Consider the following 23085-nt stretch of genomic DNA (forward strand, 5'->3'; position numbering starts at 1 on the left):
TAGGTGCAGCGGTGGCCTTGCAGTTCCCCAACCTCACATTTACTGCCCAGCTATCAAGAGCACAGTATCAAATAGCTCCACATATCCTGGGTACTTCAGGGAATGCTAGGCCCATTACCCAGTAGGAAAGCCCACCCTTCACCCACCCCAAACCCTCCCCAGGACCCCACTCCCACCTGTTCTGTGGGTTCCATCCCCATCTCTGGTTAGCAGGTTTCTGAAGTATAGACTCTGGGGGGGGAGAGGTTTAACCATTGGAACAGGAAGGAAGGGGTGGGGAGAGAGACCAAGCAGGTGGGTGTGGAGATTAGGGTCCTTTACCTAACTTTTCTAGTCCACCCCACCTTTTCTTCACCCTACCAGTAGAAAAGCAATGGGTTTGAGAATATCCTCACTTGCTAGCTACACTTGTAATCTTGAATAGAAATTTTTTGGGGGGTTATTCCTGGTGCAGGGAACCATCTGGGGTGCTGGGGAAATTAATCAGGGTCAGCAGAGTGCAAGGCAAGCCTTTCACCTCGGTGACATCTCTCCAGCCCCCTGAGTAATTAATTTTGACCTGTATGTTTTTGCAACTGAAAGTGGATTTTTGCAATAAAAAAAAATATTGGATTCAGACTGGGGGAAGTGGTTCAGAGGCAAAGGTACATTCCTTACATGTATGAGGTGACTGGAGTCCATTCCCAGCAGTGGAAGAAAAAAAGGGGGTGGAGTTTGCAGAGCTAGGAAGGCATCTGGGACATAATTTACCCTTATAAGATAAAGAATTATGCATATATTTGTATATATATATTTCTTTAACTTACTCTTCTTGCATTTCCAGTTTTCCCCTTCCCTCCTTCCTTTTCTTGGTCCCCAAGTAATCCTAGTCTTCCTCTCCCCAAGCACAGGCCCCTGCCAGACTCAGATTCATCAGGGTTTTTCCCGGGTGTCTGTTGGCTATGCAGGGGGCCCCCTCACCCCCGCCCTTTCGAAGCAGGGCTGAGGCGCGCGCTTGCGCGGGGTCCAGGAGAGAGGCTGGGGAGGGGTGGGTGGTGGTGAGAGGAGAGAGGGGAGAGGACTGGAGCATCAGAGGGTGAAGGAGAAGGGTTAAGGGAGAGAGGAGGGGGAGAGAGAGAGGGAGCGAGGCGGAGAGACTGACGATTCGCTGCGAACCCCCACCCCGGAGAGACGAGCTGGTGGGAATCCAAACTGGACTCGGGCACAGGGACGCGGCCGCCCGGACCCTCCGCTCTGCATGATGCTTCTCCGGCTCTTCTGCATCCTGCTGGTCTGGGTGTCGGGAGCCCGGGGCTGGGGCTATTGTGAGTGCTGGGGGGCTCGGAAGCGGGCGGGACTGGGCCGGGGAGCACCCTACAACGTGCAAAGGCGGGTGCCGCACTGCATTGCGGCTGGTGGTGGTCGTGGGCCCCTTCTCGGCCAGCCGGCCGGCCGGTGCGCGCTCGCTTGGTTCTAGCCTTTCCTGCCTCTCCCCCGCGCTCCGCAATGCAGCTCCTAGGCTGGCACGCGCGTGGCAGGGCTGGGCTGGTTCTTTCTAGCCCGGGAGCCAAGCAGGAGCTGGTACTGAGGTGGGGGTACCAGGATGATGAGGTGCTGGGGCCAGAGTTACCTTATTTTTTTTTTCTTTTAATTTTTTTTGCTAGGGGTTTGGGGCTGGACTTTGGAGCTGGGTTTGGGGCTGGGACTAGATTTGAGATCCAGAATCCGAGGGAGAGTTGATGTGATGACCCTGAGGATTGGGGAGCTAATGATGGTGGCTCTGCCTGCGGTGGGGGCAGGGCTGTCACTAAGGGCCGGGTCTAGAAGGGTACCATGTTTGACTCAGGTTTTACAAGCTGAGGTCCGGGATTGTGTTTTTGGGGAGCAGCGCAAGAACAGACCTAGGGAGGGTCTTGTCTGTTCTTGGGGTTACTTCAGAAAAAGACAGATTGCCCAGCGGGTTGGAGGGGGGGGGTGTAAGGAGGTAGACAGATGGTTTTCAGGTAGGGCTGAGGCTGCCGGTTTGGGGGATGAGAAGCCCCAGCAGCTCAGTGAAAGGAAAGGGCACTCTGACCCCTGTGTCCTTCTCCATCCAACCCACCCAGATGGCTGCGACGAAGAGCTGGTGGGGCCCCTCTACTACCGCTCCCTGGGCGCCTCCTCCTATTACGGGTTCTTCACTGCACCCCGCTTTGCCCGGCTGCACGGTGAGCAAGGCAGCACCCTGGCAGGGTGGGGCTGGGCTGGAAGTGGAGGCAGCGGTGACATCCTCGCCTCCCTTCCAGGCATCAGTGGCTGGTCTCCCAGGATTGGGGACCCAAACCCCTGGCTCCAAATCGACTTAATGAAGAAGCACCGCATCCGTGCCGTGGCCACACAGGGCTCCTTTAACTCCTGGGACTGGGTCACCCGTTACATGCTGCTCTATGGCGACCGGGTGGACAGCTGGACACCTTTCTACCAGCAAGGGCACAACTCGGTACTCAGAGCTTCCTGCAGACCCTGGTGGGGGTCTTTAGGGGGAGACTCCTTTACTGGGCTTGGGGAGCAAGGGAAAGCAGTAGCCATAAGGGACAATGTGACTCAGGGACTCCATCCAGAGTGACTGTGGATTCATCATGTATGCACACACTTCTAGGGTTCAAACCTATTTTTTGGGGAAGGGTTGGGTCACACCTGGTGGTGCTCAGGAGTTACTCCTGGCTCTGTGCTCAGAAGTCACTCCTGGCAGGTTCTGGGGACCATATGGGATGCTGGGATTCGAACCCGGGTCCATCCTGTGTTGGCCATGTGCAAGGCAAAACGCCGCCTTACCTCTGTGCTATCGCTACAGGCCCCTCTTTTGAGTAATTCTGGGGTGTTTCCTGAAAGAGGTGACACCTGTCTGTCTGGAGCTTTGAAGACATCACAGGATAGTCGTGGAATAGGGGGACCAGAACTCAGGAGGGCTGTGAGGTAGGTGGAGACTGGCTAGGCGGGTGGAGCCGTGACCACTCCTATTTTTCTGCTGCTCTCTCAGACCTTCTTTGGGAATATGAACGAGTCTGCCGTGGTGCGCCATGACCTACACTATCACTTCACCGCACGATACATCCGCATCGTCCCCCTGGCCTGGAACCCGCGTGGCAAGATCGGTCTCCGGCTGGGCCTCTACGGCTGCCCCTACAGTAAGGGCGCATGGGGCGGACCAGTGGGCATGCTGGGACACACGTAGTCGCCCCTCGCCCACCCAATCACAACCACTGCCCTTGGCACAGAGTCCGACGTGCTCTACTTCGACGGCGACGATGCCATCTCCTACCGCTTCCCGCGCGGGTACAGCCGGAGCCTGTGGGACGTGGTCGCCTTCAGCTTCAAAACCGAGGAGAAAGACGGACTTCTGCTGCACTCCGAGGGCGCCCAGGGCGACTACGTAACCCTTGAGCTCCAGGACGCACACTTGCTGCTGCACATGAGCCTGGGTAAGCCCTGCACGTGCCCAGCAGCACCCCAAGATCTGGGGCAGCTGGCTTCCCCCACCCCCAGCACCTGATTCTTTTTTCGTGGGGAGGCCTCACCCAGTAGTGCTAAGGGGTTACTCCTGGCTCTGCACTCAGGAATTACTCCTGGCGGTGCTCAGAGGACCATATGGGATGCTGGGAATCAAACTTGGGTCAGATTGCGTGCAAAGCAAAGAACCTACCCACTGTACTATAACTATGGCCCCTTTTAATTTTCCTTTTTGGAGTGGATTATGGGTCACATCCAGCGGTGCTGAGGGATTACTCCTGACTCTTCACTTAAGGATCGCTCCTGGAGGGACTCAGGGGATTGGTAGAGATTGAACTGGGCTCAGCCACGTGCAAGGCAAGAGCCCTACACCCTGCATTATCCATCACTCCAGCTCTTGATTTTTTGGAGTGAGGCCTCACACAACAGGGGCTCAAATAGGAATCACTCCTGGCAGTGTTTGGACTGGGGGAGCCTATATAGCTTATGTGACTGAAATGAGGCTAAATACCTTCATTTCTGTACTGTTTATCCTTTTGGACCTTTTTTGGTTTGGTTTGGTTTGGTTTGGTTTGGTTTGGTTTGATTTGGTTTGGTTTGGGGCCATGACAGTGCTCAGAGGCTATTCCTGGCTCTGTACTCAGGAGTGACCCCTGGTGGTGCTCGGTGGGGGAAACATATATGGTTCAAAGATTGAATGGGTGGGCAGTATGCAAGGCAAGCTTAAACCCTCCAACTGTCTCTCTGGCCCCAACTGCCCTTCCCCTGGGAGATAAAGTGCTAGCACATCAGGTGAACGGGTTCTAGTCTCTGTTCCACACAGGGTGGTATAACCTGGGATAAGGCACTTCCCCATTTACTGTCATTCACACACATGCTGATTATTTTTGTAGTTGTTTTAGTTTTTGGGTCATACCCCGGAGGCACTCGGGTTACTCCTGGCTCTGCACTCAGAAATTGCTCCTGACAGGCTCGGGGGACTATATGGGGTGCAAGGGATCAAACCTGGATCGAAAGCATGCAAAGCAAATGCCCTACCCTCTGTGCTTCTCTCCTGTCCCTTTGTAGTTGTTTTTGTTACCTCTATTCTCCCCTATCTGGCAGGAGTGCTCACCTGAGCTCACACATCTACTGTAGGTTCAAGTGCCCAGTGGTGGGGCTCAAAGAGGTTTCTGCTAGTTGCTCTTTGGAAGTCTCCCTTGAGTTGAGATGCATGCACAGCTGATGGTGGTGAAATGATCTCTAGGGTCACTGTGACATTCACACAGTGCTCACCAGGGGTTGCACTTTCTAGCCATGGTGCTGGCTTGCACATCTTTTTAACTGGGATGCTCTCTGAAGCCCTCTACCCGCCCCCCATTAAATATTTTATTCGGTTGTTTGGTTTGGAGTTATACCTGACAGTGCTCAGGGATGACTACTGGTACTGTGTTAGGGATCACTCCTAGCAGGGCTAAGGGAATTATATGGGGTACTGGGGATAGAACTCCGGTGAACCACATGCCAGGAAAGAGTCCTACCTACAGTGTTATTGCTCTGGCCCTCATTTGAAATATCTTATTTTATTTTACTTTTTGGTTTTGGGCCATAGCCAGGGCACTCAGGGGTTACTCTTGGCTCTGTGCTCAGAAATTACTCCTGGCAGGCTTGGGGGCACCCTATGGGATGCTGAGGATTGAACCCTGGTCAGCCGTGTGCAAGGCAAATGCCCTACCTGCTGTGCTATCACTCTGACTCCTATTTTATTTTTTTCATTGAGATCCTATCTGTGGTTATAATACTATGTATAATGATTTTTCATGCACATAATTTCAGCATGACATGCATTACCACTGTAACCATCTTCCTCTCTTTTCTGGGGGGAGGAGGATGTGTCCCTCCTTTTTGCAGTGCTTACTCCTGCCAGCTGCAGTGGTGCCAGGACTCAGACAGCAGAGTTGCTGATGTTTGCTCTCAGCCCCTGTGGGACATGGGGATTTGACTCATGCTGGCAAGGCAGGCACTCACTTTCTCACTTTTTATTTTTTGATTTGGGGTACACCCAGTGGCACTTAAGAATTACTCTTGGGGGCTGGAGTGATAGCAGTGGTAGGGCGTTGGCCTAGCACACGGCGAACCCTAGACAGTTCCTGGAGCAATTTTTTGTTTTTGTTTTTGTTTTTGGGTGACACCTGGCAGTGCTCAGGGGCTACTCCTGGCTCTGCACTCAGAAGTTACTCCTGGCAGGCTCTGGGGACCATATAGGATGTCGTGAATCGAACCTGGGTCTGTCCTGTGCTGGATGCATGCAAGGCAAATGCTCTACCACTATGCTATTGCTCCGGCCCACCAGGAGCAATTTCTGAGCACAGAGCGAGGAGTAACCCCTGAGCACTGCCTGGTATGACCCGTCCCTCAAAAAAAAAAAAAAAAAAAAGAATTACTCCTGGCAGTGTACTGGGAACCTGATCAAACTTTGGTCAGCATACATGCAAGGCAAGAGCCTTACTTGTACTATTGCTCCAACCCCCTCTTTCTCATTTTTATAGGGGCATCTGTCATCTCCTTCTATCTCATTATCTTTTCATAATAACCCCATAGTAAGACAGAGGCAGCTATTTTTCCCCAAGTTTGGGAGATAAGTAAAGAGTCTCAGAGACCTTAAGGAGTATATTCTAAGCCACATACTTTATCCCTGGCTCTGATCTACCTGGCTTGTACAATCCCCTCTTCCTGGAAGCCCTTCTTCTGCATTGCCTGCTGGGGGCTGGGGCACCCTAGTTTGCTCCAGGTGTGAGGTCTGACCCTGACGCTCCTGCCCACCCACTCAGGCAGTAGCCCCATCCAGCCACGGCCGGGCCACACCACAGTGAGCGCTGGGGGCGTCCTCAATGACCTACACTGGCATTATGTCCGGGTGGACCGCTTTGGGCGAGACGCGAATTTCACCTTGGATGGCTACGTGCAGCGCTTCATACTCAACGGCGACTTTGAGAGGCTGAACCTGGACAATGAGGTAAGTGGAGGGGAGAGAGGCCACGTGGGTGGGAAAGTATTTAGCAGTGAGAAGACCTGGATTTCCCATCCTCAAAGTCCTTGCTGCTCTCTACAAACTGGCTACTCACCACCACTCTGTGATGGTCAAGTGTTGATTTAAATATACAATATAAAGTTCACCTGTTGGGTGAGGCCTCCTTGGCATGGCATGGAGCCTCTAGCCCCTTTGGCAGGCGGGTCTGAAGACGCAGGATAATAATGGAGAAATAATTCACAAGCATTCAGTTAAAGTTTCATCAGAGTCAGATCACTTTATTCCCTCACGGCTTTTCTCTGCCATGTCTGCCTAACTCATATCTCTCTCTCAGAAACTCTCTTTGTCTCCCTTGCTGTTTCTCCTCACCTACCTTCCAGCCAGCACCTTTTATCCTTTTTGTTTGTTTGTTTTTGGGCCACACCCAGTGATGGTGACACTCAGGGGTTACTCCTAGCTATGCACTCAGAAATCGCTCCTGGCTTGCGGGAACCATATGGGACGCTGGGGGATCTAACTGCAGTCTGTCCTAGGTCAGCCACGTGCAAGGCAAATGCCCTACCGATGTGCCATTGCTCAGGTCCCCTTTCTTATTTCTTTTTTGTTTGTTTGTTGTTTTGTTTTGGGGCCACACCCAGCAGCGCTCAGGGGTTATTCCTGGCTCTACTCTCAGAAATAACTCCTGGCAGACTCAGGGGACCATATGGGATGGTGGGATTCAAACCACCGTCCTTCTGAATGCAAGGCAAATGCCTTACCTCCATGCTATCTCTCTGGCCCAACCTTTTATTCTTTATTCAAAATCACCTGCCCCATCCCAGGTCTGGGTAGGTCTGGCCATCCAGGTAGGATTAACATCTCAAACCGAAATTTAGGTAAGGGCTTTGTGGGCACTTCTCTCAGTTTGGTACTAGGTTGGGTGTGGTCACTCTCTGGGGGTGCCTGGGCTCAAATCTGGGGCTTCTGTGTGCCAAACATGTGCTGCCAAGCCTTTGCATTCACTCCCTGATCTGTGTGGGTTTCTGTCCTTGCTGCTATCAGCATACAGATTCCCTGGCCACCACCTCCCCACCACTACAGAGAACTGAATTTGAAAATCCGACAGATGACTCAACTGCCCTCTTGACTTGCTCCCACACTGTAGAGTTGGCAAGGCCCTGGGATCTAATCACAAAATCAGGCATCTCAGATTAGTGGCCTGGAGAGATAATATCATGGGTAGGGCACTTGCTTTGCAAGTGATTGATAGGAGAAAGGGGTGTTTGAATCCTCGGGACCCCATATGGTCCCCGGAGCCTCTCCAGGAATGATCTCTGAGCTGAGTACCCAGACAGGAGTAAACCCTAATTACAACTGGGTGTGACCCCCAAATTAATTTAAAAAAAAATCTCAGATTAGTTCAATGACTAACCTGAGGGCTTGCAGTCAATTTGCAGTGGTCAGGGCTGGAATCCAAACCTCAGACAGCCTGGAGGACCCAGTTTTAAAGCCAACACTGTTGAGGCTGTAGAGATAGTATGGCAGATAAGGCCCTTGCCTTGCCAAACTGGGTTTGATCCGTGGCATCCCATATGGTTCCCTGAGCATCACCAGGAGTGATTCCTGAGTACAGACCAGGAGTAACCCCTGAGCATTGCCAGGTGACCCCCTGAATAAAGAAAACCAAAAAAGATTAGGGATAACACTATCTTTTATAAAGCCAGGCCTGGAACCTGGGGAAATATATGTTGAAGGTAGTAGGGAAGGGAGAAATCACACAGGCCCACACTTATGGGAACCCCTGGCCCTCCATCCTGCAGATGTTCATCGGGGGTTTAGTGGGCGCCGCCCGAAAGAACTTGGCCTATCGGCACAACTTCCGTGGCTGCATAGAAAATGTCATCTTCAACCGGGTGAACATCGCTGACCTGGCTGTCAGGCGCCACTCACGGATAGCATTCGAGGCCAGTATACAGGGATCTGGGAGGATGGGGATCTGAGAGGCTAGGGATCTGGGAGGATGAAGATCAGGAGGATGGAGATTTGGGAGGATGGAGATCAGATAGGACAGGGGACTCGGGAGACAGGAGTCTGAGAGGACAGGACATTCAAGACCCTAGGGATGCAAAGATCTCTTTGGCAGAGATTTTGTGACTCATTTCTAAGCCGAGGACCCCTCCCTTCTCGGCCAATGAAGGAGCAGGAGTGGGACTCTGAGGAGGACAAAAGCCACCTCATCCCCAAATTAAGACAATCTCGTCTGATTACCATGAGGAGGAGGAGGAGGAGGAGGAGGAGGAGGAGGAGGAGGAGGAGGAGGAGGCTCAGAGAAGGGCCCAAAGTCACACAGAGCCACTCTCTTAGCTAAGCAGGGGTTGCTGAGTGCCTACACTTCCACCCTCAGGGTAAGGTGGCATTCCGTTGCCTGGACCCCGTCCCTCACCCCGTCAACTTCGGAGGGCCCCACAACTTTCTATATGTGCCTGGCTTCCCACGCCGGGGCCGCCTGGCTGTGTCCTTTCGCTTCCGCACTTGGGACCTCACGGGGCTGCTCGTCTTCTCCAGCCTGGGTGAGGGGCTGGGACATGTGGAGCTGATGCTCAGCGAAGGTCAGGTCAACGTGTCCATCGCCCAGGCTGGCCGCAAGAAGCTGCAGTTCGCTGCTGGTGAGCCCGCTGGGAGATACTGGTGAGGCAGTGAAGGGTGGGGATGAGACCCTGTGTTGGGAGTGAGGGGAGTGGCAGAAGGCAGATATTAGGGGTGAGGTCAGGGAGACATCTCGGGGGCAGCTGATGATTCTGCAGATATTCCAGAGAAGGGATGGGGGTGCGTCTACACTCAGGGTTGTGGAAGGCAACTATGGAGGTACACAGACTGTTGCTTCCCCACTGGGCCTGGTTCGACGGTATGTTCCTCCTCCCCTGCCCAGGGTTCCGCCTGAATGATGGCTTCTGGCATGAAGTGAACTTTGCTGCCCAGGATAACCATGCAGTCATCAGCATTGACGACATCGAGGGGTCAGAGGTCAGGGTCTCATACCCACTGCTGATCCGAACTGGGACCTCATACTTCTTTGGGGGTAAGGAAGGGCCATCTGGCTAGACCCCTTGCCCCTTTTAAGTCCACCCAGAAGGGGTTACTTGGAGTGTCTTAGAGGTTTGAATCCTTTTTTCTCTTCTGAAGCTGTGGGCAACAGAAAGTCACTGCCCTTGCCTAGTGTTTCTTTTAGTCTTCTTCCTTCCTTCCTTCCTTCCTTCCTTCCTTCCTTCCTTCCTTCCTTCCTTCCTTCCTTCCTTCCTTCCTTCCTTCCTTCCTTCCTTCCTTCCTTCCTTCCTTCCTCTCCTTTCTTTCCTTCCTTTTTTTTCTATTGTCTTCCTTCCTTTTCTCCTCTCCCTTGGCATCTCCCTGGGAGGGTCTCTGGAGTCTTCCCTGGGGAGGGTCTCACAGGGGTGGTTGCTCCAGGTTGTCCCAAGCCAGCCAGTCGATGGGGCTGCCACTCCAACCAGACAGCATTCCACGGCTGTATGGAGCTGTTCAAGGTGGATGGTCAACTGGTCAACCTGACGCTGGTGGAGTTTCGGAAACTCGGATCCTTTGCTGAGATCCTCTTTGACACATGCGGCATCACTGACAGGTATCCAGAACCCTCTCCCATAAAAGGTGACCCCTTTGAAGTGGTCCACGGTTCTCACTGGGAGTGGAACATCTTTCTCAGTCATCTCAACCTCTCACTTCCTGTTTCATCCTTTAAGGGACACATGCTCAGAAAGTTCTATTTGTGGCTCCAGAGGGTTTTCTTTGGGAATATGGGAATGAGGGCAAGCAGCACTATTTATTCTCTGGGAGAAGGGAAAAACCATCATTCTTGAGCGCCGAGGCCTTCCTAGTGTCCGTTCAGCATTTTGTTTCTGTCTTGTTCAGTGGGTGTCAGTGGGGCACATCTGACCAGGTCTGGTGTTCTCAGTGGCGGAGAGTGAGGCTTATAGGCACCACACCCCACCTCAAGCTCCCAACGAGGCTGTTCTTCTCTTGGTGCCACCCATTTCCTAGGTGCAACCCTAACATGTGTGAGCACGATGGGCGCTGCTACCAGTCTTGGGATGATTTTATCTGCTACTGTGAGCTCACAGGCTACAAGGGGGAAACCTGCCACCATCGTAAGCCAGTGGGGTATTGGGGGGGATCATAAGGCTCTTGGGGGAGAAGAGGCTTCAAGAAGTGCTAGGACTGGCTCTTCTAGCTCTCTGACTCCTAATAATTTTCCCCCTAATGCCTCCTGTCCACACGCCTACCAGCATTGTATAAGGAGTCTTGCGAAGCGTATCGCCTCAGTGGAAAATATTCTGGAAACTACACCATTGATCCTGATGGCAGTGGCCCCCTAAAGCCATTTATGGTCTACTGTGACATCCGAGGTAAAGGAGCTTACTAGAGGGGTGAAGGGGCAGTTGACAGGATAAGACAAGGGTATGGGTGCAAACAAGGAAGGATTGAAGGCTGGGCATGAAGATCAGGCTATGGTGGGAAAGGTGCGAGAGGAAATAAAAAACCTCTCAGGAACTGGAGTTTGGCCTCACAGAGCCCTCCAGAACAAAACTTGCTGCCATTCTGTGGAGGGCCTGGCACGGGACTACATTGGAGCTGCGGTCCTGTGTCCTGACTTGGACTTGCAGCCTCAGTGGTGGCTGTGGGTGGGAAGATGGGTCAGGAAGGGTCATCTGTGGCCAAAGATCCATCCCTTGCCCTTCCCTAGAGAACCGGGCCTGGACAGTGGTGCGGCATGACAGGCTGTGGACCACGCGCGTAACGGGCTCTAGCATGGAGCGGCCCTTCCTGGGGGCTGTCCAGTACTGGAACGCTTCCTGGGAAGAAGTTGGTGCTCTGGCCAATGCTTCCCAGCACTGTGAGCAGTGGATCGAATTCTCCTGCTACAATTCCCGGCTGCTCAACACTGCAGGTGAGACCAGGGCCAGGGGGTGTCTGGTGGGGCCCTGCAGGCAGGGAAGCAGAGACATCGGAGGAGAGAGCCCTGAGTGATGATGCCCTTCAGCTGGGTCTTGGAACCCAAAGACTGGCAGAGGGATGGGGCCTGGAAACTGCCTGCGCCTCTCCCCCAGGAGGTTACCCCTACAGCTTCTGGATGGGCCGAAACGAGGAGCAGCACTTCTACTGGGGAGGCTCACAGCCGGGCATTCAGCGCTGTGCCTGTGGGCTGGATCGCAGCTGCGTGGACCCTGCCCTACACTGTAACTGTGACGCGGACCAGCCGCAGTGGTGAGGGCAGAGAGAGGGGGGGATCTTGGAAACCGGGGGCAGCCCAGTGGCTGGGGCTGAGCCACTGTGTCTGTCCCCCAGGAGAACAGACAAGGGCCTGCTGACCTTTGTGGACCATTTGCCTGTCACCCAAGTGGTGATTGGGGACACCAACCGTTCCAGCTCCGAAGCCCAGTTCTTCCTGAGACCTCTGCGCTGCTACGGTGACCGTGAGTGGCCAGATCCTCGCATAGGCCTGCCCAGGCTCTCTCCCTCCAGGTTTCATGATTTCACCGTGGTAGGGGAGTTGAGGGAGTCTTTGGGACACAATGCCAGGCCATCGGGATCCTGCTGGGATGTGATCTGTGTTGCTCCTCTGTACCTTTTTTTGTTGTTGTTGTTGTTGGGGGAAGGTTTTGGGCCACACCTGGCAATACTCAGGGGTTACTCCTTGCAGCCTCAGGGGTCCATGTATAGTGCTGGGAATTGAACCCACGTTGGTCACATGCAAGACAAACATCCAACCCGTTGTATTATCTATCACTCCAGCCCCATCTTACTTCTTTCCCAATCCTCTCCTTAGTGTTCCTGGGCTGCCCCTGATTGTCCTCCTTTTCCCTTCCTTCCCATGGCCACTCCTCTTCCCTTCTCCTCCAGCCTTCCAACATGCCTTTGTCCCTCATATTTTGCAGGCAATTCCTGGAACACCATCTCCTTCCACACTGGGGCTGCGCTCCGCTTTCCCCCGATCCGGGCCAACCACAGCCTCGATGTCTCCTTCTACTTCAGGACCTCAGCTCCCTCTGGAGTCTTCCTGGAGAACATGGGGGGCCGATTCTGGGAGTTTCGGCGGCCTTACTTACGGGTGGAACTCAACAGTGAGTGGTTCAGCAGCAGACCCGGGGAGGGCACTGGGGGAACTGATGGCCCCTGGGAAGATCAGGGTAGGCTGAAGCTGGGGTGAGAGACACACCAGAGGCCCTTGAGAGGTAAAAAACAAAACAAAACAAAAAAAACAAACACTGACTTTCAGCCACCTAGAAGGGGCCTGGTTCCGTCTGTACAGGTGGAATCCTGGGGTTGCCCAGGACTTCTACTCTGTCTTCGTTCTCTTGCTTCTGGACAAGGAAGCCAGTGACCCACTTGCTGTGGCTGGGGAGCTGGCTCAGGGCTCTGCAGTCTTGGGGAATGGGGAGACAGTGTTTTCAGCCACTGATGGGTTTTATCCCTGACAACAGCCCAGGGAAAGTGACATGAGGAAATGGGGTGGTGGTGGGTGAAGGAACTCAGGGGTTTTGACGTCCTGATCCTCCACTGTTCCCCCTCCTCCAGCCTCCCGGGATGTGGTCTTTGCCTTTAATGTGGGCAACGGAGATGAGAACCTTACACTGCACTCAGATGATCTTGAATTCAATGACGACGAGTGGCACCTGGTGCGGGCAGAGATCAATGTCAAGCAGGTCCGGCTTCGTGTGGACCATCGGCCCTGGGTGCTGCGGCTTATGCCCCTGCAGACCTACATCTGGCTGGAGTACGACCAGCCCCTCTACGTCGGTGAGCAGAGATCGGGTCCATGCCACCTGCACCTTCCCCCAACCAAGGCTGCTTGCCTGGTTTCCGGGACCCCATAGTTTCGGTCCCAGTCCCCTCAGTTTTGGAGTGAGTCACGACCCCACATCCTCTTTGGCTCTGGCCCCTCTTTGCCTTGTGGGGCTCCCTGAGCCTGGGGTAGACCCTCTCTCTGATATGACCCCTCTTTCTTGCCCATCTTTCACAGGATCTGCAGAGCTTAAGAGACGGCCCTTTGTGGGGTGCTTGAGGGCCATGCGTCTGAATGGGGTGACTCTGAACCTGGAGGGCCGTGCCAATGCCTCAGAGGGCACCTTCCCCAACTGCACGGGCCCTTGTGCCCACCCCCGCTTCCCCTGTTTCCATGGAGGCCGCTGCGTGGAGCGCTACAGCTACTACACTTGTGACTGTGACCTCACGGCATTTGACGGGCCTTACTGTAACCATGGTTGGTGCTGTTGGTGGGAGGTCAGGGGGCTGCAGGGAATCATGGGATGAAGGGCAGAAAGGAGGGAACAGAGAAACTGTTAGGGAAGACAGGAGAGGGCAGTTAGGCAGTGGAACATGTTATGGGTAAGTCTCAAGGCATCAAGAGGGCAAGGAGGGGGTGGGACAGCCAGCAGGTCCTAAAGCAGCTGAAAAGTAATGAGTAAATGCAAGCACAATTCCTTCTCCTGCCATTTCCTGTCTGACAATCATTGTACCCTACAAAACACATGTTTTTGGAAACTCTGACCTTCACGATAGCAAAATTCTGAATGCGCGCGACTATGCGCGCATGCGTCCTGCCAGAATAAGTCCTTCCTTCCAAGGCTAGCCTGGGAGAGTAGAGAAGCAGGTAAGTTATGGAGGCAGGGAAGCCAGGAGGGTAGGAAAAGCTAGGGTTACTGTTTTGGAAATGTGGGTAGTGGCAGGTATACCCAAAGGGATCATTTCAAGCGAGCACAGTATGTCCTCAGGTACCTCTGAGCCTCAATTTCCCCATCTGTACAATGCAGATTGAATTAGGAGATCTTTCTAGGTTTTAGTTTCCATTCTGAGAGATGCTCAAATGGCAGTATGTGGTGGAGATGTTTGCAGTTAAGGGCAGCTGCAGAAGCCATGTGGGGAGGATGTCTTGCCCCCAACTTCGCAGTTGGGTCCTGATCTCCCTCCCTCTGCCTTCAGACATCGGCGGGTTCTTCGAACCGGGTACCTGGATGCGCTATAACCTGCAGTCAGCTCTGCGTTCTGCCGCCCGCGAGTTCTCCCACATGCTGAGCCGCCCCGTGCCAGGCTATGAACCGGGATATGTCCCTGGCTACGACACCCCTGGCTATGTGCCGGGCTACCACGGCCCCGGTTACCGCCTGCCTGACTATCCACGGCCTGGCCGGCCAGTGCCAGGTTACCGCGGACCTGTCTACAATGTCACAGGAGAGGAGGTGTCCTTCAGCTTCAGCACCAGCTCAGCCCCTGCTGTCTTGCTCTATGTCAGCTCCTTTGTACGTGACTACATGGCTGTGCTCATCAAGGAGGACGGTACTTGTAAAATAAATTCCCACATTGTGAAATCACCCCACATGTGGTTATTTCCAACACCAGGTGGATAGGTCTGAAGAAGCAGGGTACTGGTAAGGATTAATAAACCGAGCCAGGGCTAGAGAGATAGGAGGTAGGGCATTTGCCTTGTATGCAGGACGGTGGTTTGAATCCCGGCATCCCATATGATCCCCGAGCCTGCCAGGAGTGATTTCTGAGCGTAGAGCCAGGAGTAACCCCTGAGTGCTGCCAGGTGTGATCCATAAACCAAAATAAATAAATAAATAAATAAATAAATAAATAAATAAATAAATAAATAAATAAATAAATAAAAATAATAAACCAGCCAGTCAGGAAAGAATCATGGAGTCAGTTTGCTTCTCACCTCATGGTATCTCTCTGAGTGCCAAACCAAAACTGACTCTTTATTAAACCAAAACCAATTCACCAGGAGGGGTAAGGTCAAGTGATCCAGGTGGGCTTTTACATATCAAAGGACAAGGTTTAAAGGAAAGAGGAAGATGGGGGAAGCACCTTTATTTTTGGTTAATAGCTGGGTGTCATCTTATAGGTACATGCCTTCTGCTAGCCTCACTGGTACCAAGCCCCAGGAACTCTTTGCAGATGGGGGCAGTGGGAGCTGAGGGGACTCTTCCTTTCTCCTCTGTGCCTCACAGGGACTCTGCAGCTGCGCTACCAGCTGGGCACCAGTCCCTACGTGTACCAGCTCACCACGCGACCAGTGACTGATGGCCAGCCACACAGCGTCAACATCACAAGGGTCTATCGCCAGCTCTTCATCCAGGTACATGCAGGCGGAGGCGGATGGGTCAGGTCGTAGAAGCATCTGAGAATAGTTGGGGCTCCAGACCTGGCCATTGTGAAGTGTTTGGAGAAAACATGCCAACTTCCACCCATGTCCCTTAAGGCATTCTGGGGGTGGCTCAGGTAGACAGGGATCTCTGTGTCACATTCCACAGCACAGTAAAGGGACTCAGTAAAGGGGCCATTCTAAAGTCAAACCAGTGGTAAACCACAAAGACATGGCTCAGAAAACAAAGCTTTTGTTTATTAAAAATAATTGTTGTTGGGGTCAGAGTGATGGTACAGTGGGGGATAGTGCATTTGCTTTGCATGTGGCCAACCTGGGTTCAGTTTTTGGCATCCCTTGTGGTCGCCCAAACTAATCAAAAGAGATTCCTGGCCCGGAGAGATAGCACAGCGGCGTTTGCCTTGCAAGCAGCCGCTCCAGGACCAAAGGTGGTTGGTCCCCCTAGCCTGCTAGGAGTGATTTCTGAGCATAGAGCCAGGGGGAACCCCTGAGCACTGCCGGGTGTGACCCAAAAACCAAAAAAAAAAAATTTTTGTTGTTGTTGGGACAGAGAGGTAGGGCTCTTGCTTTGCACACAGCTGACCTGGATTTAATCCTTTGCATACCATATGATCCCCTGAGCCTGCCAGTAGTGATCCTTGAGAACCACTGGTATGGTCCAAAAGCCAAAAAAATAGTTTTTGTTTTGGGGCCAGACCCAAAGTCCTCAGGGGCTACTCCTCTTCTGTGCTTGGGGTCATTCCTGGTGGTACTCAGGGTCCATGTGATGCTAGGGACCAAAATTGGGTCTCCTACATGCAAAATATGTGCTTCAGCCCAAATATTTGCCCACATTCCTCAGTACCAAGTTCTGAAATGCCAACTGTTAGATCTGAGCTCAGGGGTTGATCACCTAGAACTGAGCTAGAATTCGTCTGCTGGCATCACTGGTTTGTTCTTTTTTTCTTTGGGGGGGATATTGGGGTGGTTCTCAGGGCTTACTCCTGGCTCTGCACTCAGGGATCACTCCTGGCTGTGCTCAAGGAACCATATGTGGTACCAGGGATTGAACTAGCTTCATAGCAAATGCCCTAACACCTATACTGTCTCTCTGCCCCTATTTTAACTTCTTTTTTAGTTTTGTTTAGCACCATCAGTTCAGATAGGACAAGAATTCCTGCATGCTCTTAGCTCTATCTGCCTCTGGTCCTTTCTCCTCTCCCTGCCCCAACCCCTAGGTGGACTACTTCCCACTGACCCAACAGAAATTTTCTTTGCTGGTGGACAGCCAGCTGGATTCACCCAAGGCTTTGTATCTCGGACGTGTGATGGGTAAGCTGTGGGCTTTGTGGCAGGAAGTGGTGGGTGGAAGTCCTTGGAGCCCAGAAGAGAGTGAAGGGGCTGGAAATGGTAGGGAAGGAGGGGAGGCGTGGGAACACCTGAATGCCCAGGGAACAGGACGGGCGAGCCTCACCCCATCTCCCTCTCCTGCAGAGACTGGCATCATTGACCCAGAGATCCAGCGCTACAACACACCAGGCTTTTCGGGCTGCCTGTCCGGGGTGCGCTTCAACAACGTGGCTCCCCTCAAAACCCACTTCCGAACCCCACGCCCCATGACCGCTGAGTTGGCTGAGGCCCTCCGCGTGCAGGGAGACCTGTCAGAATCCAACTGTGGTGCCATGCCACGTCTGTTCTCAGAGGTGCCGCCTGAACTGGACCCCTGGTATCTGCCCCCAGGTGTGTGCCCGGGTCACAGAGGGCCTCAGGGGAAGGGGGGGGTTATGGCTAACAAGGGCTTTCTCTTAATTCGCTCTGCTTTCTCCCTTCAGACTTCCCATATTACCATGATGATGGATGGGTCGCGATACTTTTAGGCTGTGAGTAGCTGATTGTAGCCCTGTCCGCCCACTTCTACCCAGACTGACCACATTCCCTCACTACATCTGCCCCAGGGTTGGGGATGGCAAAGGCTCTGGGTACAGAGGACAGGATAGGCTGTGCTGAATGAAGGAAGAATATGGCTAGAGATTTTAAAATGCTATGGTAGCGTTTTAATTGAATTATCAAAATGGGGTCATAGGTGGAGTGATAGTATAGCAGGGAAGGTGTTTGCCTTGCAAACTGACCAAACTGAGTTCAATTCCCTGCACCCTATATGGTCTCCTGAGCCTTCTAGGAATAATCCCTGATTGCAGAGTTAAGATAAGACCTGGGCCCGGAGAGATAGCACAGCGGTGTTTGCCTTGCAAGCAGCTGATCCAGGACCAAAGGTGGTTGGTTCAAATCCCGGTGTCCCATATGGTCCCCCGTGCCTGCCAGGAGCTATTTTTGAGCAGACAGCCAGAAGAAACCCCTGAGCACTGCCAGATGTGGCCCAAAAAAAACAAAAAAAAAAAAAACAAAAAAAAGAAAGATTAAGACCTGAGCTCTCCAGATGTGGCCCAATCCTCGCTCCCCCCCCCAAAAAAAAATGAATCTATACATAGGTGAGAGTTGAGGACAGGGGCTGGATCCTGGGGATATGTGTTAGAAATAAAGGTTGACAAGGTCAGAACTACAGTATAGCAGGGAAAACTTGCCTTGCCTGCGACTAACTTGTATTCCATCTCTGGCATACCTTATGATCTCCCCCCATGCACTGCCAGAAGTGATTCCAGAGTATAGTCAGGTGTGGCCAAAAAAACCAAACCAAACAAAAATATATTTAAAATAAAACCAACCTGGGGGCTGGGGCCGGCGAGGTGGCGCTAGAGGTAAGGTGTCTGCCTTGCAAGCGCTAGCCAAGGAAAGGACCACAGTTCGATCCCCTGGCGTCCCATATGGTCCCCCCAAGCCAGGGGCAATTTCTGAGCGTGTAGCCAGGAGTAACCCCTGAGCATCTAACGGGTGTGGCCCAAAAAACAAAAAAAAAGAAAACAAAAAAAAACAACCTGGGGCCGGAGAGATAGCATGGAGGTAAGGCGTTTGCCTTTCATGCAGGAGGTCATCAGTTCGAATCCCAGCGTCCCATATGGTCCCCCGTGCCTGCCAGGAGCAATTTCTGAGCCTGGAGCCAGGAATAACCCCTGAGCAGTGCCGTGTGTGACCCAAAAACCACCCTAGAGATTGGGAGCAAGTTTCTTCCTCGGCACTGCATGGATTGAGTATCCAAACCACAAGCCATGTGGGGTGCCCATTAGAGCCTTAGTAGTCCTGCTGAGAAGACCTCTGGCCCCTAAAAATAAAAAGATGGCAGAGGATAAGTCAAATTCAGACATACTGGACACTTAGAAACAACCTGAGATGGTTGTGGAGCTGTTCATATAAAGGACACGTCTGTGTGCACACAGCTGGACCCTATACTTCTGACCTTGTCCTTAAAAATGTGTCTTCTTGGGCCAGAGCAGTGGCACAAGCAGTAGGGCATTTGCCTTGCATAGGCTAACCTAGGATGGACCACGGTTCGGTCTCCCGGCATTCCATATGGTCCCCCAAGCCAGGAGCTATTTCTGAGCACATAACCAGGAGTAACCCCTGAGCATCACCAGGTGTGGCCCAAAAACCAAAAGAAAAAGTGTCGTCTTGGGGCTGGATCTATAGCACAGTGGGTAATGTTTGCCTTGCACACAGCTGACCTGGGTTTGATCACCAGCATGCCATACATATGATTTCCCCCCAAGCCTACCAGGAGTGATTTCTGAGCGCAGAGCAAGGAGTAATCCCTGAGCGATGCCAGGTGTGTCCCCGGAGGTGTTTTATTTAGACACTGATTTAAGTAGTTGTTTACAACAGGGCTTTCAGGTGTACAATGCTCCCACCCCCAGGCCCACCACCCTGGTCCCCATCTTTTCACCACTGACCCAATTCCCTCCCACCCAACTGAACTGTTCCTTTCTTCCTTTCAGTTTTGGTGGCCTTCTTGCTGCTGGGGCTGGTGGGAATGTTGGTGCTCTTCTATCTGCAAAATCATCGCTACAAGGGCTCTTACCACACCAATGAGCCCAAGGCCGCCCACGATTACCCACCTGGTGGCAAACCTCCCCCTGCGACTTCAGGCCCAGCCCAGGCCCCTGCTCCTACACCAGCTCCCTCACAAGTTCCTACCCCAGCCCCGACCCCAGCCCCAACTCCAGCCCCAGCCCCAGCCCCGACCCCAACCCCAGCCCCAGGTCCTCGGGAACAAAACCTTCCTCAGATCCTGGAGGAATCCAGGTCTGAATGAACCAGGGGAAGGACTCAGGGAATTAGTCCGTCCCCTTTGACTCCCCCAATTCCTGCCCCTCTGCCACCCATGCAGGGACATCAGGCTCTGCTCATCCAGAGGAGAACCCTCCTGCCAGGTCTGATGGGTAGAGCTGAGCCACACTGCCTAAACCATGGTCCCGCCTGTCCCCATTCCACCAGATCCTGGCTGTTTGTCTGTCCCCAAAGAGAAAACAGAGATGGCCCTCCTTGCCATCTCCATCCTCTCGGCTGCCTGGGTCCTGGAAGAGCAGAGATGAGCTGCCCCCTGCAAACATTAAATCTCAGCAGGGCCAGATGTGAGGGGTTGTGGGGGTGCGCAGGGGTACGGGGGGAGGAGGCTGCTAAATCACACCCCCTAGCCTCCCCCCTGCCCCGCAGAATCTCCTCCATCTGCTCCCACTCAGCTGGGTGTGGGGGGTGCTCCTCTGTTCTTCCCTCCTACCCGTTTCCTTTTTTTTTTTTTTACAGAGACCAAGAGGCCTCAGTTTAGCACTTTAGTACCTCCTCTGCTTCACATGCTTTTGCCAAAGCCATAAAAACAAAAACCACCTTGCAATGTAGAGAGAAAAGATGCAGACGCCCTCACCTGCTTGCCCTCTACTCTCCTCCCTCTTCCAAGATATGCAATAGCCTCGGTGCCTGTCTGCAGGCTCGACCCCTCCAAATGCATGAGGAGCTTCTTCCCCTCCGCTCAGACGCTGCTGCACTAGCCCAGGAGGTCACATTCTTTATATATTTGTTGTTGTCGTCACTGCAAAGCCCTTCCCTAGAGAAAACACTCTATATTAACTCTAATTTTTTAATTATCAGTTTATATATAAAAGAAAAGAAAAAAGATCCGTGATTGTCCTGTGCTGTGCTGTGCCGTGCCCACCGTCCAGTTTGCTTCTCTTGTGTCGGGAAGGTCTGTGGCCCCCACCCGGCCTGGCCCAGTCTCCACTCTGAAGCTGTGCTCAGACTCGGAGCTGTTCCAATAAAACCGAGAGGCAGAGCTCGGGTCTGTGTGTGTGGTAGCTGGCGCCGTGTTAGAGGAGAAGTGGGGTGATTGGCAGGAAACGAATCAGAGGACTTGGGAATTTCCTCAGGGAGCCCTCGGAATCCTTACCTCACAGACCGAGAGCCCGATTGGTTCTCGCCAACCCTTGCCACCTCCCCGAGCCAAATCCCAGAGTCCAGTGGGGATCCGAGGAGCGAGTGACTCTTGGCCTGCGCTGCCCCTGCACCTCCGTCCTGGGGCCTCTGGTCCCAAAGCACACAGCAGACACCACGCAGAAGTGGATTCTTTTGCTTTATTCAGAGAAGAGGTCACAAGCCACAGGGCTTTAAAGTGCGTGAGAGTCGCTGGCAGTAAAAGCCGCAGGGCCCCAGCCCTGTTCTTCTGGGGAGGGGCGCCCTGTCACTGGAGCAGCAGACAGCAGGGGAAGGAGGTGAGGGTGAGTGGCCTGAACTGGGGTGGCAGCTTGGCTACACACAGTGACCCACACACTGAGGGGTGGGTGTGGGAGGGTCAGGCTAGTCTCTCAAAGGGCTGCGTGTCATTTGTTCACTGTCTGTGCCTCGCAGCCAACCCCTTGCATTTCTGACACACCTCACTGCTCCTCCTTTGTTTGGATTTCCCCTTTGATCTATGAGCAACTCGGAACCCCCAGTCCATCCAGCTCGAGGTTGTCCCAGCCTGGGAGTGCATACAACCACAGAAGTATAGAGTTCAAAGCCTGATGCGGGGTAGCCCCCCCACAACTCCCGCTAGGAAGAGGTGTCTGACAGTCCCCACCAGTGTGTGTGTAGAAAAGTGTGTGTGTGTGTGTGCGCGTGTGCATGCATGCCCCACAAAAACCCTGAGTCCCAGCTCCATGGGCACAGAAGAGTGGGCAGGGAGCAGAAAGAGTCGGGGAGGGTCGACTCCGCTGTCCAGGCCTGGTTCAGTCTCACTGTCCTCACTAGCCCACGCCCTAGCCCAGCTCCGTGCCTGACTCGCTGCCAGCCCAGCTCATTGGCCATTACCACGTGGGCAGCTCTTAGATTTGGTCCTGTCCTCATTCAGCTCTGGATCCAGACAGTACTTTCTGCCCTCCTGGGGAATGAGCAGAGCTGGTGGGGACACCTGCTGTTCAAGCAAGAATGGGATTCAGACTGGGACCCTGGAGACCTGGGTTCAAAATCCCACCTTCTAAAAGAAATAAAGTGCTTTCCTGGGCACGCATGCATGCCAGAGACAATGGTACCACTAACTGGCACAGCTGGTTGGCCTGCTGCACACTGGTACTCTGGAAACTGGCCAGTCTCCCCGACACATGTGATGCCACCCAGGACACGTGCTGCTGGGAGCCTCTAGCCCCCCTCCATGGGTCCTCCGTGGACCATGGTGGCTCGGCCTCTGAAGAAAGGCAGAAAATCACCTCCACGGGCATCTAGAAAACTCAAGGCAGCCCCGGCTCCCTATTCTCCAAAGAAAGACCTGAGCAGGTGCAGGTTGAACTTCGGGAGGATCTGAGAGGGTGCAGGCCCTGCCCCCAGGCACCTCTCCAGAGTCAGCAGGGAAGGAGGCCCAGTGCCTTGGGGCCCCACTCTGCACTGAGTGCCACCCTGTTGTCTCCTCCTGTGGCAGGGGGACCTTAGCACTCCCAATCCTGGGCCTCAGGGGCTATGCTCAGAATCCACCCAGAACCCATGTTCTTTCCAGCTGAACCCTATTAGGAGGGAAGAGGTAGTAAGGCAACCCATTCCTCTTGGAGTTCAGGCCGGCCTGGAACCAGACTTCTCAGAGATGCAGGACATTCCCCTGATGCAGGCCCCAGGCTCCATGAAGTCAGAACCACAGGCAGAGGCTGACAGTTCCTTAAACCTCCCGAGCCAACTCCTGAGGCTACACTCTGGGCAGTGGCCAAAGTATCCAGCCCAGCTCTCTTCCTCCGGGGCCTGCCATCCCATGTCCCCTCAGTGGGAAGTCAGGTCCTGGCTGCCTCTGTTTCCCACTCACTGTCCGCACTCAGGTCAGAAGGGGCGGTGGGGTTGCTTAGTGAGGGCAGTGTGGGGAAGTCCAGTGGGGCAGGGGTGGGGGCATGAAAGCAAAGACAGTGCCGCTACCAAAGCGCTGATGGGGACCAGGAGGGCTAAAGGACATCAGTCTCCCGCTCGATTCCCACATACTTGAGGGCGTCCGCTTGGCTGTACCTGTGACGGGGCAGGGAAGGAACCAAGTCACGGTCAAGGCACCAGACCTGCCTTCCCTCCCCATCTGAAGTTT

The 23085-nt window shown here is 53.5% G+C and overlaps 2 protein-coding genes across 4 annotated transcripts in view; one reads left to right on the forward strand and one right to left on the reverse strand.

Moving 5' to 3' along the window:
- The first annotated feature begins 1012 nt into the window (after window positions 1-1012).
- CNTNAP1 (contactin associated protein 1) lies at window positions 1013-20829 on the forward strand. Of its 2 annotated transcripts, none has more exons than XM_049778920.1 (24): window positions 1013-1304; window positions 2085-2186; window positions 2265-2458; window positions 2999-3146; window positions 3237-3440; window positions 6279-6463; window positions 8278-8421; window positions 8862-9123; window positions 9387-9536; window positions 9920-10091; window positions 10508-10614; window positions 10753-10872; window positions 11211-11414; window positions 11575-11731; window positions 11813-11940; window positions 12403-12588; window positions 13043-13264; window positions 13488-13727; window positions 14447-14800; window positions 15478-15605; window positions 16850-16943; window positions 17106-17351; window positions 17444-17491; window positions 19499-20829. In XM_049778920.1, exons 1-24 carry the CDS (start codon window positions 1238-1240, stop codon window positions 19813-19815), a joined length of 4179 nt encoding a protein of 1392 aa, XP_049634877.1. In that variant the 5' UTR covers window positions 1013-1237; the 3' UTR covers window positions 19816-20829. The 2 variants fall into 2 exon arrangements, with proteins under 2 accessions (XP_049634877.1, XP_049634886.1); XM_049778929.1 differs by lacking the exon at window positions 1013-1304 and adding an exon at window positions 1481-1590.
- Window positions 20830-21601: 772 nt separating this feature from the next.
- Window positions 21602-23085, reverse strand: part of EZH1 (enhancer of zeste 1 polycomb repressive complex 2 subunit) — a 47858-nt gene continuing 46374 nt past the window's right edge. For both annotated transcript variants that reach the window (XM_049779094.1, XM_049779095.1), the window contains exon 21: window positions 21602-23012. In XM_049779094.1, the coding sequence (XP_049635051.1) occupies window positions 22952-23012 (61 nt within the window). In that variant the 3' untranslated portion in view covers window positions 21602-22951. The remainder of the gene's footprint in view (window positions 23013-23085) is intronic.

The sequence above is a fragment of the Suncus etruscus genome, chromosome 1 (assembly GCF_024139225.1).
Source record: "Suncus etruscus isolate mSunEtr1 chromosome 1, mSunEtr1.pri.cur, whole genome shotgun sequence".
NCBI classification, from domain to species: Eukaryota; Metazoa; Chordata; class Mammalia; order Eulipotyphla; family Soricidae; genus Suncus; species Suncus etruscus.